The sequence below is a fragment of the Phytophthora parasitica genome (assembly GCF_000247585.1).
Source record: "Phytophthora parasitica INRA-310 unplaced genomic scaffold supercont2.29, whole genome shotgun sequence".
NCBI lineage: Eukaryota > Oomycota > Peronosporomycetes > Peronosporales > Peronosporaceae > Phytophthora > Phytophthora nicotianae.
Window position 1 is genome coordinate 100,902 of NW_008649015.1, and position 14,970 is coordinate 115,871.

Sequence of the window (14,970 nt, forward strand, 5' to 3'; positions counted from 1 at the left end):
CCCCCCCGCGCGTGCGAGTCGTTGTTTACGGGTCTTACGGCGTTGAATCATCAGTTCCTGTACTCGCACATCGTAAACGAAGTCATGTTTGCCACGTCCAAATTCAGCGCATTTGGTCACCTGTAAAACGCACTGGCGCAAGGATACATGGAGCGTATACCGTTTTTCGAGCAGGTGTACGATGTTTATACCCAAGAAGTCTACACTCCTTTTCGAGCTGCCGCGGTACACGGCGCTTACTATCCTACTTATCTGATTAGCTTAAATCTACGACTTTGTTTTGATCGAAGCCAACAACCCGTGGTGATGAACTGCCTGCTGCAAGTGAAGCCTATAAGGCGCTCGCTCATTTTGAGCGATGTCTCCGAAATATTCCGACTGAGTAGGCTGAACGCCATGACCTTTTTGAAGGGCGGGTCGTGGAAGGAGGTGGTCGGGCATGTGGCTATTATCTGCTCGACGCGTCTCATGTGTGCTGTAGAATCGATGAGGAAAAAGAAAAAAAAAACTGTAGTGCTGATTGTTGAGCTTGTCACAATCAATTCCTTGCAGGATTCGCTGACCGAGGAGCGAATTAAATAAATCTTAAATGTTTACTTAAGTAATATCTTAAAATGTTTCTGGTAGATTAACTTGACCTTGCTATTTAATATTGACTAGCAAGATTGGCACTCTCATGCCAACCCTTGTCACTACGCACTAACTTGACCCCTTGCAAACACCATTCAGAAACACCTCACAGCATGTCAGCTAGTAATCGCAAGCTTACTTGGTGAACTTTCTCGGGATACTTGTGATTCCGCTGGCCTGTAGGTACATGAAGGTGGCAAGTTTCTACTTAGCATCCTGTAGGGCTGCAATTACTTTGCATCGCTCAAGTACAGCTAAACACAGTCGGATTGTGGTGATGGATGAAGCAACTGCCTCGATTGATCACGATACCGAACAGAAGTGACAAGTCGGAATTTTAATGACACTACGGTGATAACAATCGCCCATCGCCTGGCTACGGTGCTCGGACCAGACCGCATCGTGTCGTACAATTTGACACTCCGCAAGAAACTCAGGTGTGTTCTTTTAACTTCGACTTCTTGGGATAGGAGTAAGGTCAGAATCATAACACTAGAATTCTAGTCTATTTCATAGCGACTCGATTTGCCGAATCGAGCCTAAACTGAGTCACTAATAAAATTTCGTCTCAAAATGATATATAGTTCTCTAGAAACCAGTGGGGTTTATTTTTCTGCCTTCGTCAAAATCTGTGATCATGAAGGCGCAACTCGCTTACGGTGCAATTACGGCGCGGAGGGGGTCTAAAAGTCCCAAATCAAAGCGCTGTGGCGACAAAGAAAGGTCTACACGGAGCCCGACTTGGTGTGCCTGTAATTCTCTGATACGATAACCAAGAAGGGATCATGTACTGATCCAAGAGAGCACGAACATTCTCAATTGCATAGGTATAAGCTGTCGCGTCGTTTGCAAGTCTATCGACTATGGGTGATCTACCAGTGTTGAGCTCTGTTTGCTTGTGTGTCTGTGTCACGTGTGAACGCTGCATTACGGACAGATAGAACGTCTGGCGACAATCACCTGTCGCTTCACCCTAGACTCACCAAATCTGTAGAGGCCCAATAACGAGCGTAAACACGGTCAATCACCAATTATTTCTTCGATCGCCTCAGTAAACATAGAGGTTTCCATTGTCCAACAAACCTACGGGCTAGAGTTATTTCTATAGCAGGTAATTAAATCTAAACGTATCGCTTCAGTAAACACAGAGGTTGATCTCGCTCCGTAACCCGATTTTGATGCTCCCTTCTCACATGTGATCAGTGGTAAGTGACTCTCATTCTTCAAATCACCTTCAGCCACACACCAGCAAGCCATCCAACAACAATGCAGACCATGCACGCACATCCCGCTTCCAACGTTGCAAGACCGCAACGATCGATGCATGCCTACCCGAAGCTGAGCTCCGAGATCGTCCGACCAGTTTTCCAGCGCGATATTGCGACGAAGAACGAGTTGGCCAGGTCCTTGAAACGCGGAACCACACGCTCGGACGTTACTATGCAGCGGCCCGCACTATCCTGTACTAGTCAATCATCATATCTCGCTGCTAAACTCACACAAGCTGAGCACCACCTGAATTCATCCTACAATATCAACTCTCGATTCACTGACGGTCCTCTAGACTCGGCGAACGCGCGCGCAAGAAAGCACTTCCGTGACTTTGACATCGATCAGTCGCAGCCCAAACAAAAGCGTATTCGACTCAAAACTCAGCGACGACACGAACAGTGTCGAGCTAACCAGGCCCGTTACCGTCTGAAACAAATCGACCACGCCAAGTGGGTCAAAGAATCAGTCCTGAAGCTGCGCGCCGATATCCCTGTCCTTGAGTTGCAGCGCACCGCACTGCGCCACGGCGGACAGCAAGACGTCTGGAACGCGGTGGTGAAGTACCTCCGCATCTTTCGCTTCGGTGTTCTGGTGACTCTGCCCCCTGCCGATATCGAAGAAGCCAACATCGCGGACAACAGCATCGAAAACGAAGAGACTAAACAGCAGCTTGCCTTCTTGCGATCCACGATGACGGAGGATGTCAACCTGGGTGAGCGTACTGGTGTGGAGGCGCTCATGGATCAGTGGCGACAGTACTCGACGAGTTTCCAGAACTTGTGCCTTGAGCTGATTCGCATGGCGTGCGACCGATCGGTTTGTTAGTGTAACTGCGACGCTGAACATGACGGTGTCGGAGGCAACGCTCAAGACTGTGTTCCAGCATCTGGAAGATCGACCCTTGCGCTCGAAGCTATTGGGGCAACATCTTCAGGTGCCCTACTCTATCTGTTTCGAGTGGGACACCGCGACATGTCGACTATCGCGTGCAGAGGCACTGGGTGACGCCGTTGATGCGCGTGTTCGGGAGTCTGGCGGATGTGGCATCGGTGTTGAAGCACGTTCTAATTACATGTGACGGCGCTGTCGGTATCAATGTCAACTAGAATATGTGTAGATATCTTGAGAAGAGTTTAAAACAGCATCATAGATGTTGGCTATTGAGTCCGACACATTTTCCGATATTCGATCGCCAAATGAGCAAGTTGGAAGCATCATCAACGACTCAACACTAACTTCTGTACTCATAGCAACTGTATTCATAGCAACCCATGACTTTAACAGCAACGACTACTACTAGGGCGTGGTAATGTGCGCAGGCCTTCCAACAAATGTGACTTCGTTTCGAAGAGAGAATTCGTTGTACCAGTAGGCATTGTCGTCTGCCCAGTGTTCCCCTTGCTAGTTTTAGTCTTCTTCTTGCTCGATCGTTTCTTTGGTTTCTTTGTTATACTGAGTTCAGGTACATTTGAGTCTTGTTCATCGCGACGAACAGATGCTAACTTACGCCTTCGCTCTTTCTCCTGCAAAACACTCTCACGGTTCCCAGTTCTGTTGAAGATGTTCCTGTGACTTTGGGCGGTGTACGCAGCGATATCTCGAGCCCAATCCGCATCCTCCGCCATATCACACACACGTCTTCCTCGCCCGTCTCTAACGAGAAGGTCAGCTCCAAACCAAACGAGAATATTGAGCAAACGTCGATGTCCATGCTTCACCGCCAAATGCGCAAGTGTTTCTTTCGTGTGGAGAGTTGGCGTGTTCAGGTCCGCAAACTGGTCGGCTTCGAGAATAATCTGGACGATATCCTCGTATCCTGCCATCGCTGCACTATGCACAGCCATTGCATTGGGCAAACGTACATTTGAACACGTGACTTCCTTCGATCGACAGTGGAGAGTCGGTTGAAGAGCCAACACTCCCATCTGGATCATCCACTCCACCAGTTCAGCGTCATGTGCCGATCCTGCAGCAGCTTGATGGAATAAAGTACACAGGCCACCACCATCTTTAGTATCGTTCTCCAAGGTACACGTGCCTGTCGAAGTCTTCTCCAATAGCTCAGGGTCCTTCTTGACCTTCGCCTTGAGGTAGCTGAGATCACTTCCAGTAAGTGGACCATTGCTGTTTCGAAGCATGCTCATAAGCTCTGCAAAGACTTTCTCGCGGTTGCAATCCGCCGCCCTCGACTTGAATGACTGATAGCCATACTCTTGAGTGACAAGATCTGGTTGAGACGGAAGTATAAAATACTTTTCATCAACAACCATAGCCGAGGTAACGAATGCCTTTCTGACCACAGCAGCAGCTTGTTTACACAAATCCGGAGCTCCATATCCGCCGTTAGACTGCAATGTGTCGAGAATCTGCAGTAAAACCATGATGACCCCATCTTCGGCTTTCTGCTGGTGCTGATTCTGATCAGACACGACGTCTTCAATGATCCGCTCTCCCCCCTTTAACTCACGACACAACTCCGAGTACACGTTCGCGAGCTTGTCATTCAGCTTCAGAAGATCGCGTGACAGCACACGAGTATCAAAAATCTCTTTTGAACAAATATTCGCAGCGCTATCCAGAATTGACGCCCACGACGCATGTTTTAACCCCGATTTGTCATTCTGGACCATCAGCCTGTACGTCTCGGACAAGTCACTCAAATGAAACACTTTTCGTTTCTTAAAGTTTTCGTTTCCAGCAGATAAATCTTCACCACGACACGCTGCATCGACTGAGGATGATCTCAAGTCCACACTGAGCAGTAGAGTTCGGTAGTACGAGCCACGCTTGGCTGCACCTCTAGACGGCGTGAAGATCATCTCGCTGTAGACTTCCAGTATATCGTCCAAGAACGGGATGTGGTCGAGAAACCCTTCTTTCACAAGTGCATTATACACGTGGCCGAAAGATCGAAATCTCGACGTTACCAGTAAAATTTCACTTGCCATGTGCAAATACTTAAAGTGATGGTCCAGCATCGTGAGACCTGCTAGCAACGGATTCGCACGTGACAAGTAGCGAAGCCCGGATGATCTTTTAATCTCGTCTGCACAGAGTTGAAGCACGTCGTTGGATTTCTTGTGAGCCTTTCGTACTGAACCAGTTGCCACTGTGGCTTCGATCTTTCTCATCAGCTTTGTCGAGTGCTGGAAAGTCAGACTAGCGTTGCGTCCTAGACCTGTATCCCCTTGTAGTGCTGCAACCGACTTCATCCAACAGATGCACGCAAACACCAATGGAACTGTTACCTCTCGGGTGGTGAAGTATTTCTCCATTAGCAGCATGAATGAGTCCATAGGTGCAGACGAATCATATGCGGATCCAGTAGTGATTTTCTTCTCCATTATTGTCTTATGAAGGAGCGGTAGCTGCTGCAACAGGAAGACGTTGGTTTTGCTGGGATCCGGTAGCAGAACGTAGTGTGGTGTTCGGTCTTCGTTGTAGACTTCACCGAAACATCCAGTGGGAAACTTTATACTCTTGGTTGAATCCATGGGGAGAGCAGTAAGAAAACTGGCTAAGGTAGTACCCACACTCAGGAAATCAACCAGAAACATCCCAGTTATGTAAGGTATCGCTTCGTCACCATTGAGCAGAGAATCCTGTAGATCCGTCAGGTATTTTGTATGAATCGTTGCCATTCGTTGCCTAAATTTGTCCGGATCAATATTTCGGACGACGTTGTACACGTCTTCACTTGTGCGAAATGCCGGATACTTTAGTTGCAGTTGCGCTGTGAGCGCACTGGCGGAATCCACTGCCAGCTTCGCCACCACTGTTGCTTCAATCAACGTGCGTTCCTCACGCTTCACTTCGCCGTAAACTTTGCATACACCTTGCATCAATTCGTCCAGTTCCGTAAAAAAGCATACCACTTCCATCTTCATTTCATTTGCAAACGCCTCCTCAAGCAGACGATTCCTATCAAAGGTCGTAGTCTTGGGAAGCCCACCTTTCGCCAAGTACGAGTCTTCATCTGGTAAGTAGTCGTCATCTACATCCAGCACTTCATAATAATTATCGCAATCGGGACTTTCCGACTGCAGTGCAGTCTGTGGTCGACCCACCGCTGCCCCTTTCAATATTTTATGCCAGTTCCGCAGTTGTTGTACGAAATGCTGGTGACCAGCCTGCCCTTCATCGTGTTCAGGGAAGAAGGAGGCCACATGTTCACGCAAATGAATTGCACATTGGCAAGCTGTGAGTGCCCTTGGAAGCTCTTGCAGAAGCTTATTTGTGAGTGTCGACCGACCCGCTGCAATTTCATTGACTACGACGTCGAATGTGTCGAGCTGAAAGTGTTTGCCATCTCCATCTCTGCTTCCGGCACGCACCAGCCAACCAAGAAAGTAGGCGGTGGCGCGCTTGTACCGCGCGTATTTGCCCACTGGAAATGACGACATGCCTTGCAACTTCGGTGAGATCGAGGTCCCAACTCAATTAGCTGCAAATTGACGAGTGGTGCGGTAAGGCATCGCGCCGTTCATCGTTCTTTGTATTATCAAAGTGATGTATCACCTTCTTACTTACGTGTTGAAATGGCAAAATAAAATGTTGAATGAAAACTACTCTATTATTGACTGAATGGGTACGATCATTCAATAATACTACGTATTTCTTTAGGCCTCATTAATTGAGGATTTTTCGATTTCCCCGTATAATTTTATAATAGGGACCAGACGGCAAATGAATAAAGGAAGGCGAGGGATCTTGCATTCTTTAGAACTATTAATACAATCCAAGCAAGATTAATTAAAGGTAGCTTCAGTAATCTACTCATAATACCTTGTAATTTTAGTACCTTCGAGCTAGAGTTAGTCAGAGGTGGGCACACTACTCTTTCCCAGCCGATTGTTTTAAAAATACGTAATATCGAGGCAGTTTTTGGAGAAATCTGTAGCTAGTTCCCATAAAAGTTAATGAGGCCGCGCACAATGTTTTGTTTCTTTATCTGATGCTCCTAAATGTTGTCTTCACAGATTCGGGTGGTAGCTTCATGGTGGCAACTACAGCTGTTAGTACTGAAGGCGGGTCTGCAGTGCAGACTCTGCACTACAACACGTTTGTGGCGCTGTTTCGATTTGCCTCGTGGTTCGTGACCAATGGTGCAAAACTTCCATTCTACGATAAGTTCGGCTAGGCAACATTCAAACCGGGCTATCAAACTCGAGCTTTATCATCTCTTGCAGAGAAAGGTCCATGAATTGTTAGATATTCAGCAATGGGGTTATTATATATATTATGCATTGTTTGGCATCGTTGGGTGAAAGCTGAAAAAAAACAATAGAATTGGTTTTCTAGGTCACCAGTTGAAATTGCCCTATCGCAAAATACACTAGAGTGATCAAAACCAAACATGTTTCCCTCGAGCTATTTCTGGGTTCGTGTTCGATACCAGTATTCTCAGGGTATTGTGGCAAAATTCTCATTCTGAATTTTATGGAGATAGACTCTGTTAAGGAAAAACAGTAACAATAAAAAAATGAGTGTCAGTCAGAAGGAAATGTGGAAGACTAACAACATTTTCAAAGGAAGCACCAAACCAACTAGTTTTCAAGTATCTTCTCCCTCAGAAAGATCCCAGCACCAGAAAACTTAAATGACCCGATGCATTATACCTAGCTGTGGGACCTTGGTCAGAATTTTATAGCCGGACCTTCCGCTAACACGTTTGTTAGTGATGGGTGGTCAAACTCCTGTAGGTAGCAACGGCGATACATGTATAAGCCCTACCCCAGGGATCTCTGTTTTAGAGCCCACACCCCCTGAACTGACAGCGAGGCCAAAATTCCAGTATCAAGTGACGATGAAGGACTTTTTCCTGTTGAAAGCATATACGCGATGAAAATAGTAGATATGGAACGACAATATCTCGTCAAATGGATAAGGTGGGGGTCCCTTCTTGGAACCTTGAACGACACACTCCACCCGATACCATCAGAGAATTCGAAGAAGATGAGCTAAATTCCGCTTGGCCCGAGAGTGAGTTTATCGTTTTTTGCAGTAGGTGGCATAGTTTAATCAAATAGTATTGCAATATAAGCCGGATAATTCAATTATGGGTACTGACTGACACCAGCACTTACAGCCAGCTAACATAGAACCTACAGTTAGTTAGAGTGTAGTAAATTTACTAGCAAGTAAACGCCCTACACTAGGTGCAAGGTTAGGATCTGTGTTCGTCAAGCTGTACGCCCACGTCATGGACAACACTGATTATGGCACAATGAGGTTTTGCTAAATCAGCTTTACTGGGACCGCCGTAGACGATACGTATGCCATTCTTGTCGAGGCATGCAACATCATTGAGTTCAGGTACCGCAGCAATTGCAACTTTCGAAAGCTGGAATTGGTGCTCGCTAGTTTCACCAGACGGACGGAGGTCGAAGTAAAAAATGTGTCCAGCCAAGTTATCCAGGGTTAACCGTAACTGGTAGCCGTCCACAGCGCTCGTCAAATTCCATTCGAGACGGCGAAACGTGTCAGAGCTTGATATTTGTCCTAAGCCCATCCCATCCTGAGCCATAGAGTACGTTTGCACTAGCTCTCGAAATCCGCAGATCTTTCTCCTTGCATATGGTATCTCCAGCAAACTCTTGTCTAGGGCTCCCAATATCTCCCATACCTGTCGACCGAAATACATAGTTGCTCTGTACTGACGACAAACTTTGTATACGGCAAAGGTAAAGCGCAAAGTTCTTGAATGGGGGCAAGTTTGGGGCCTGCGACTGCAGCGTGATCAACGCGATAGAACCTCTGCGTCAGGCGAATGATTTATGCGGCTGCAGAGTCAATGGTACTTTGCTGTTTGGGACGCGTGAAGTTGATCCTACTTGGATCCGTGAACTGCTCGACATACTCCATTAGCTTTTCAACGACCTTGCATGCATGTTGAACATCGTCAGTTTTGAGACTGAAATGAATGGTTGGATCCCTTAGACGAGCCAAAAGTGCCGCCAAAGTGGTGGTGAACAAGCTTTCCAGTGTTGTTACACTCGCAGGATTAACCTTTGCTTAAAGTCGAGGCCAGTTGAGACCAAAAGACTCATTAGTAAACGTAACTTCTCCTCATTTCGAGTATACATGGGTGAGTTCTGCAGCGGTAGCAATGATCGTTTCTTCTTTCGTGGTACTCTTTTTGCGTTTTTAGCTGTTCCTGTTGTTAGTTCTTACAACGTGATAGGAGACTGTCTCGTTGGTCAAAACAATGGGAATCTAAGCCAGTGTTACGCTTCCTAGCGTCTTGTCCGGTTTGACTTCGATTTTAACACGGACGAAGCAATTTCACGTGCCCAATCTTCATCATCGGTCACATCACACACGCGTCTTCCGTCGCCGCTTTTAATACCCTGATTAGCGTCAAATCAAGCGAGATTATTGAACTAGCCTTGATGATAGTTTTTAACTGCCAAATGCGAAAGTGTTTCCTTGAAGTGGAAAGTTGGCGTGTTCAAGTCCACCATGCGGTCCGCTTGGGGCAGAAGTAAAACGTTGACCTCATCTCCTGCAATGGCGACACTGTGGCCAGCCATAGTATTCGGCAAACTTCTCGTGAACAAGCAAAACTTTTCTTGCGGCAGTGCAGAGGCTGATTAAACAACGCCCCATCTGAGTCATTCATTCTGCCAGTTCGCAGTCATGTGCAGGGCCAGCGGAGGCTTGATGTAAAAGTGTGAAGAGGTCATTATACCCCGCCGATGTATCAATGTCCTTTGGCACCGCCAATAGCATGTGATCCTGTTTGATTCCTTCTTTAAGTAAGTGGCTCAATTCTTATCCAAAAATCGGGCCACCACTCCCTCCCAGTACCTCCATCAAGTCAGTGAATACTTGCTCGCGATTCTCGTTCGTCGTCAGCTTCCAGAATGATGCCGAACCGTATTCTTGGGTGACGAGATCTGGTTGCGGTGGGAGTGTAAAGTACTTCTCCTCACCACAAACGTCAGAAACCTAGAATCGAGGGCTGATCACAGCTGTAATTGACCTGCACATAGTCTAAAAAATGATAGAACTTCCGGTCATGCCACCAAATCGTGAACGGCCCCTTCGTATCGAGTCGTTCCAACGTGAAGATTGCCGCTCTATCTGCGGCTTGGTTACGATCCTGCTGTGCTCTAGTAATAGATATATTATACGAATCGTTCTGTTCCAATAATCGACATATTTCATTAAATATCTCCACGATATCATCGTTCAATCTCAGCGGATATCGTGGATGCACGCGTGATTCAAACAGCTCCGAGGAAACAAGTCTGTACTGCGTTTTTTTTGTACAGCAGGCCAAGATTCACCCCTTAAGCCGGACTTGTCGTAAATACTTGATGATACTAATGGCGAGGGGCGAACACCAGACATAGTCTTGATTCCGGACCCTGTGAATAGCAATGCTTTTCTGCTTCTATGCAAGAGTTTAGTCAGCCTGAAGGCCTTGAGAGGGCCAACATTTGATCCGATAACACTGATGAATTCATTCACGACCGTGATAGAAAAGTTCTTGGCAACTAGAGAGGTGACAATTCCAATGATATATACGTGGATCTGCTGGATGAAGTCGGTGACTGCTTTGCAAGGAGACGCAGGGCTGGGTCGCAACATCAGTTTTTAAGCACTCGGCACAGTTGATGAGAAGCGCCGAGTTCACAGTGGTAAAGGGGACAATTTGCAATGTGCGCGAGAGTACCGATACATTTTTGCAGCGATTTGCGGCAAACCGTAAGTATTCCGCTAATATTCGTTATTTGGCGCGTGCGAACCTCTTGTTCGCTGGCCTGATGATCCTGGATCATCACTATTGTATATGCAAATGGCGCACAAGATGCTTCTGGCTGGGTCGAAGTTTCGATTTTTCGGACACCTCTCATTAATGAAGGCTACTTGCAACATATCCCTATGTTCGACGGCATGTTGGAGATATCCAGCGAAGAGGTCTTCAGTCCGTTCCAAGAAGCGACGATACATGGCTCTTACTATCGCAACTAGCTGCTTAGCTTGCGGTTAAAACCTGCTAACGTCGATGCAGTGTACCGTAGTGAATTTTGTACCTACACCAAGAGGAAACACGAGAGGGATCTCGTAGTTCCATTTCGACAAATTGCTCAAGATATTCCGATTGATACTGTTTTTTTTTTATCGGGGGAGATTATCCCCGTCGTATCGCCGACTTCACCGGTTTTTTCGGATTCCTTGAGTTCGTCGAATATTTCGGATTCCTTGAGTTCGTCGAGAAATTGTTGTTAATGTCTAACAATGTACGTTTGAAAGACTCCGAGAACGCGTGGTTCACGATATTAAACAAGGTTTTTGCTGTTGTAAACGACGGATATTTCAATCCAAGCTGCGTTGTTAACGCACTGGCAGCATCAAGGGAAAAGATTTTTTCCAAGCAATTTTGGCAATTGGCAAATCGGCAGACCTTTTTCAAGCAATTCGGTTATATACTAAATAATCATACTGAATTACGGTATTTAAAACTACTACTATTGTAATCGTGTATATTTTCTTAAATAATGTACTTAAATAATTTAATTTTCAGTACTTCATGTTGATGGAATAATTGTGTAGTTAGCTAGTGCTGCCTTTTCAATGCAGTGTGCAAGTTCCTCCACTTCTAAATATTCAGTCGCACCGTGTTCGAATTCACATCGCCACACGTAAACTCTACCGTCGAGTGCGTACGACTTCACTTGACCAGGCACGTTTTCCTCCAAACCTTTGCTTTGGTTTGGCACAAAGGGTTTCAAAAGATTCCACTTCAACGGTGTACCTGGGTGTTTTAGAAATTTGGGTACCAATTTTGCCACCGAGAATGTGATTGGGGCACCCGATTCACTATGGTGAGCTTTGGTCCTTTTCCTGGGTCTGCCGGGCACTTTCCTTGGAGCTAATTCCTCTAGCATTGAGCTGATATCCACGTTCTGCAATAAATGGAAGCAGGCTACTACGTGCGCGCACAGCCAGCCTGAAGAATAGAATGCTTTGCAATCACACTCGAATTTGTTGCGAACCCCTCAATTGTCTCTAACGACCACGTGCACTCTTCAAAAGCTCCAATTATCTCAAGTCGATTTTTAATTTGTACCCGGAGACAAACCAGCAGAACTTCAGATAGAGTAATATTTCTAGCCAATTTTTCAATTAGCGACCTTTTGTACTCTATCACTCGGTCATCCGTGACTGGTGTACAGTCTTCATTTCCAGCATTCATCATGAATGCTCTAGCGTTGAAGTAAACCGCAACTACATCGGTTATCTCGTGATTGATGGAGTCCTCGTCAAATTCCACTGATAGGTCTTACGAAGTGTGCTGGTACTGTTCGTCAAAAATCGGTATTTTACGTTCTGAGCACGATCTGCATGCAGCCTTGCCGCTTTCTTTGAGTCGAACGTTCCCAGATCTACAATTTCCTCCTCGTCGTCGCAGTCGTCGTCACTGTCGAATAGATGCCCTAAATCCAATTCATCTGTGGTGTCGTAGCTTCCGTATCCGTCGTCGCTGTTGCAGCTGTCGCAGCTATCGTCGCTACTTGACGAGGAACTCATCGCCACGATGTTCGTTGAGGTCGCTAGTGTCTTATTTGAAGTTTGAAAAACGACCAATGTCCAACAACAGAAGATATTTTTAGGATTTGCTCTGACTGCTGTTCTATAATTGTTTTCACTTGCTTGAGAAACGTCCGAAAAATATAACTGTTTGGTTTCCATCTGAGAATTGCTTGATAAAAATCCGCACCCCAGCATCAATGGTCAGCTTCACTACTACCGTTGCCTCCACCATCCTACCCTTCATCCTCTTCATGTCAACATAAACATTTCCCTCAAATTCGTCCAGTTCCATGAAAAAGTAGCCTCCCCTCCAGCCTCAATTCATCCCTAAAGGCCTCTTCAAAGAGACGTTCTCCATCGATTTTCGTTTTCTTTGGTGCATCCGTTACATAGGCTTCCTCGTCTTGAAAATAGCCTTTGTCCACCTCCAACACCTCGTAATAATTGTCAACTTAAGTGTTATCAGCAATTTCCACCGCAGTATCCATCTTTACTATCAAATTCACTAGAATATCATGCCAACTCTTGAGCTGCATTAAAAAGTGTTGGTTACCATGGTCGTCGTCTGTGAAGAACGTATCCGCGTGTTCTCTGAGTGCGATAGCACACTGACAGGCCGCAAGGGCTTTGAGTAGTCTAGCGGTAGCTGGGGAGTCAGAATCTAGGGGTCCCGCGCGACCTTTACTACTATGGTGCTAAGCGTCTTCAAGTTCACACTTTTGCCTCCGTGACACCCTCGAACACGAGCACGCAGCAGCGAGTCGAGGAAGAAAGTGGTGGCGCGCTTGTAGCGAGTAGATTTGCTCAATGGGGGCGATGACATGTGGCTTGGCTTTACGCTTTATGTTTTGGATTGAAGAATGTAGGAGGGCAACGAGGATGAAGGAAACTTCATATTTCCAGTGTCGTTGAACGTGATACAGGGTGGTGGCACATATCAGACAATTATTGTGAAGAAATAAAGTGATTCGGACTTATGCTATTAGCAAGTAATTAGCAATGGGGCTGCTCCTTGTTGAAGGATACGACACCATTCGAAAGCAGCCAAAACAACCAACAGTAAAATTAAAACTACTTCGAATTAGTAAAGAGCATCAAGTTCATCATCACCAAAAGAGCATCAAGCTTGCTTTGCTCGCAACTATCCGATAAAGCCGACATTCCAAAACTACGGCTAGAATGAAACTGTGGATTGAGTAATTCTCTGGAGCGCTGCATCCGCTCGATAGGCCAACTCGCTAGGGTAGCGTCAGTGCACGATTTTTGGGCTTCACGCCCCGCTAAAAGCACTATGAAACATTGTAAATATGTGTGTATACAAATAAAAGATGTATTCGTTTTATACAGACATTATTAGTGAATGGTCACCACTGCATTTTCGTGCTCATAGTAACAGCGATAGGGAGCCCGACTTGCCGACCCAGCACTCGACCCTAGCTTCAGCTCTGCCTTCCGGTGTGAGCCTATACACGGATATACTAGGTTTTTATGTCTGTCTGCAATACTTTGAGGTTGAGCAGGAGGTTATTCACCAGCATAAGGCTAATGTTCTGCGCTGGGATGGGTTGGTGTGTAGGTGTCGCGTGCAAGCTTGAACCTAAGGTGAACAGATCCCTCGATCAAAGGAGCAGCTAGCTTCACCAGGTTGGCAGAGCTCTTTCAACCGTATGCATAGCATGTTGGAGCTTATCTACGAAAAGCTTTAAGTTTTGGTGAACCCCATCCAACTTTGATTTGAGTATAGGCACTGCTTTTCAAGTTGACGGTCAGATGAATCCTCAAGCTCACACTCCCCATAGTCAAGTTTCATTTTCCAATCCTCTAACCTGGAAAATACGTTGGTGTAAATTTCCGGAGGGTCCAAAGTCGCACGTCCTAAGAAAAACCTTTCTCTTCTAGGTTCAAATCCGGCTAAAGTTTTCACGGTCTCGCGAGGGAGCTAAATCAAATAGCACTTTTCCATGCCTGTGTATTCCAGTGACCAAGCCGTCTAATTTGGGCCTCACTTGCACCACCCAGATTCGCCATCCCAGAACCAGCATCTCTGCCGACGTGAGCTTTTGGTCGGCTTCGTAAACCACTATGGTTGAGCAGATTTGTCATAGCTTCGAGGTGAGCTTTGTAAGACATCTCGACTGTTGAATTTCTTACCTGCCTTTAACAGCTTGAGAAGAAACCAAGTTTCAGACGTAGAAAATCAGGGAGCACTCCTTGTCCATATGCCATCTCCAAAACAGACAAAATCCGAGAAGCCCATGGGGGCATATTCTCACGTGCCTATTTCGCATGGATGCTCCCACTTCAATACGTCCCATTCGGTTTGGTTTTCCTTGTTTCATTGCCATGGCGAGAGCACGACATGGACTATAATCTTAGTTTTCGAGCTGAACACTTTGTAGGTTTGCCAGTTTCATCTTTCTGGCAGACTCCGCATGTGAGTGCCGAGATCTCAACTTATAGTCCACAGTTGTGTTGCCATTATCTGATAGTCCACAGTTGTGTTGCCATTATCGTTGGTCGTGTTAC

General features: G+C 46.2%; 5 protein-coding genes across 5 annotated transcripts; 2 read left to right on the top strand and 3 right to left on the bottom strand.

Moving 5' to 3' along the window:
- Positions 1 to 1,896: 1,896 nt before the first annotated feature.
- Positions 1,897 to 2,727, top strand: PPTG_11962 (hypothetical protein; the record flags this gene model as incomplete). Its single annotated transcript, XM_008908134.1, has 1 exon — positions 1,897 to 2,727. One exon carries the CDS (start codon positions 1,897 to 1,899, stop codon positions 2,725 to 2,727), a length of 831 nt encoding a protein of 276 aa, XP_008906382.1.
- Positions 2,728 to 2,746: 19 nt separating this feature from the next.
- PPTG_11963 (hypothetical protein) lies at positions 2,747 to 2,980 on the top strand (the record flags this gene model as incomplete). The annotated part of the gene is made up of 1 exon (XM_008908135.1): positions 2,747 to 2,980. One exon carries the CDS (start codon positions 2,747 to 2,749, stop codon positions 2,978 to 2,980), a length of 234 nt encoding a protein of 77 aa, XP_008906383.1.
- A 158-nt stretch (positions 2,981 to 3,138) lies between these two features.
- Positions 3,139 to 6,341, bottom strand: PPTG_11964 (hypothetical protein). Its single transcript, XM_008908136.1, has one exon. The coding sequence runs from the start codon at positions 6,303 to 6,305 to the stop codon at positions 3,180 to 3,182; it is 3,126 nt and encodes a 1,041-aa protein (XP_008906384.1). The 5' UTR covers positions 6,306 to 6,341; the 3' UTR covers positions 3,139 to 3,179.
- A 5,806-nt stretch (positions 6,342 to 12,147) lies between these two features.
- PPTG_11965 (hypothetical protein) lies at positions 12,148 to 12,441 on the bottom strand (the record flags this gene model as incomplete). The annotated part of the gene is made up of 1 exon (XM_008908137.1): positions 12,148 to 12,441. The coding sequence occupies one exon, from the start codon at positions 12,439 to 12,441 to the stop codon at positions 12,148 to 12,150; it is 294 nt and encodes a 97-aa protein (XP_008906385.1).
- Positions 12,442 to 13,105: 664 nt separating this feature from the next.
- Positions 13,106 to 13,267, bottom strand: PPTG_23056 (hypothetical protein; the record flags this gene model as incomplete). The annotated part of the gene is made up of 1 exon (XM_008908138.1): positions 13,106 to 13,267. One exon carries the CDS (start codon positions 13,265 to 13,267, stop codon positions 13,106 to 13,108), a length of 162 nt encoding a protein of 53 aa, XP_008906386.1.
- Between the last annotated feature and the right edge of the window lie 1,703 nt (positions 13,268 to 14,970).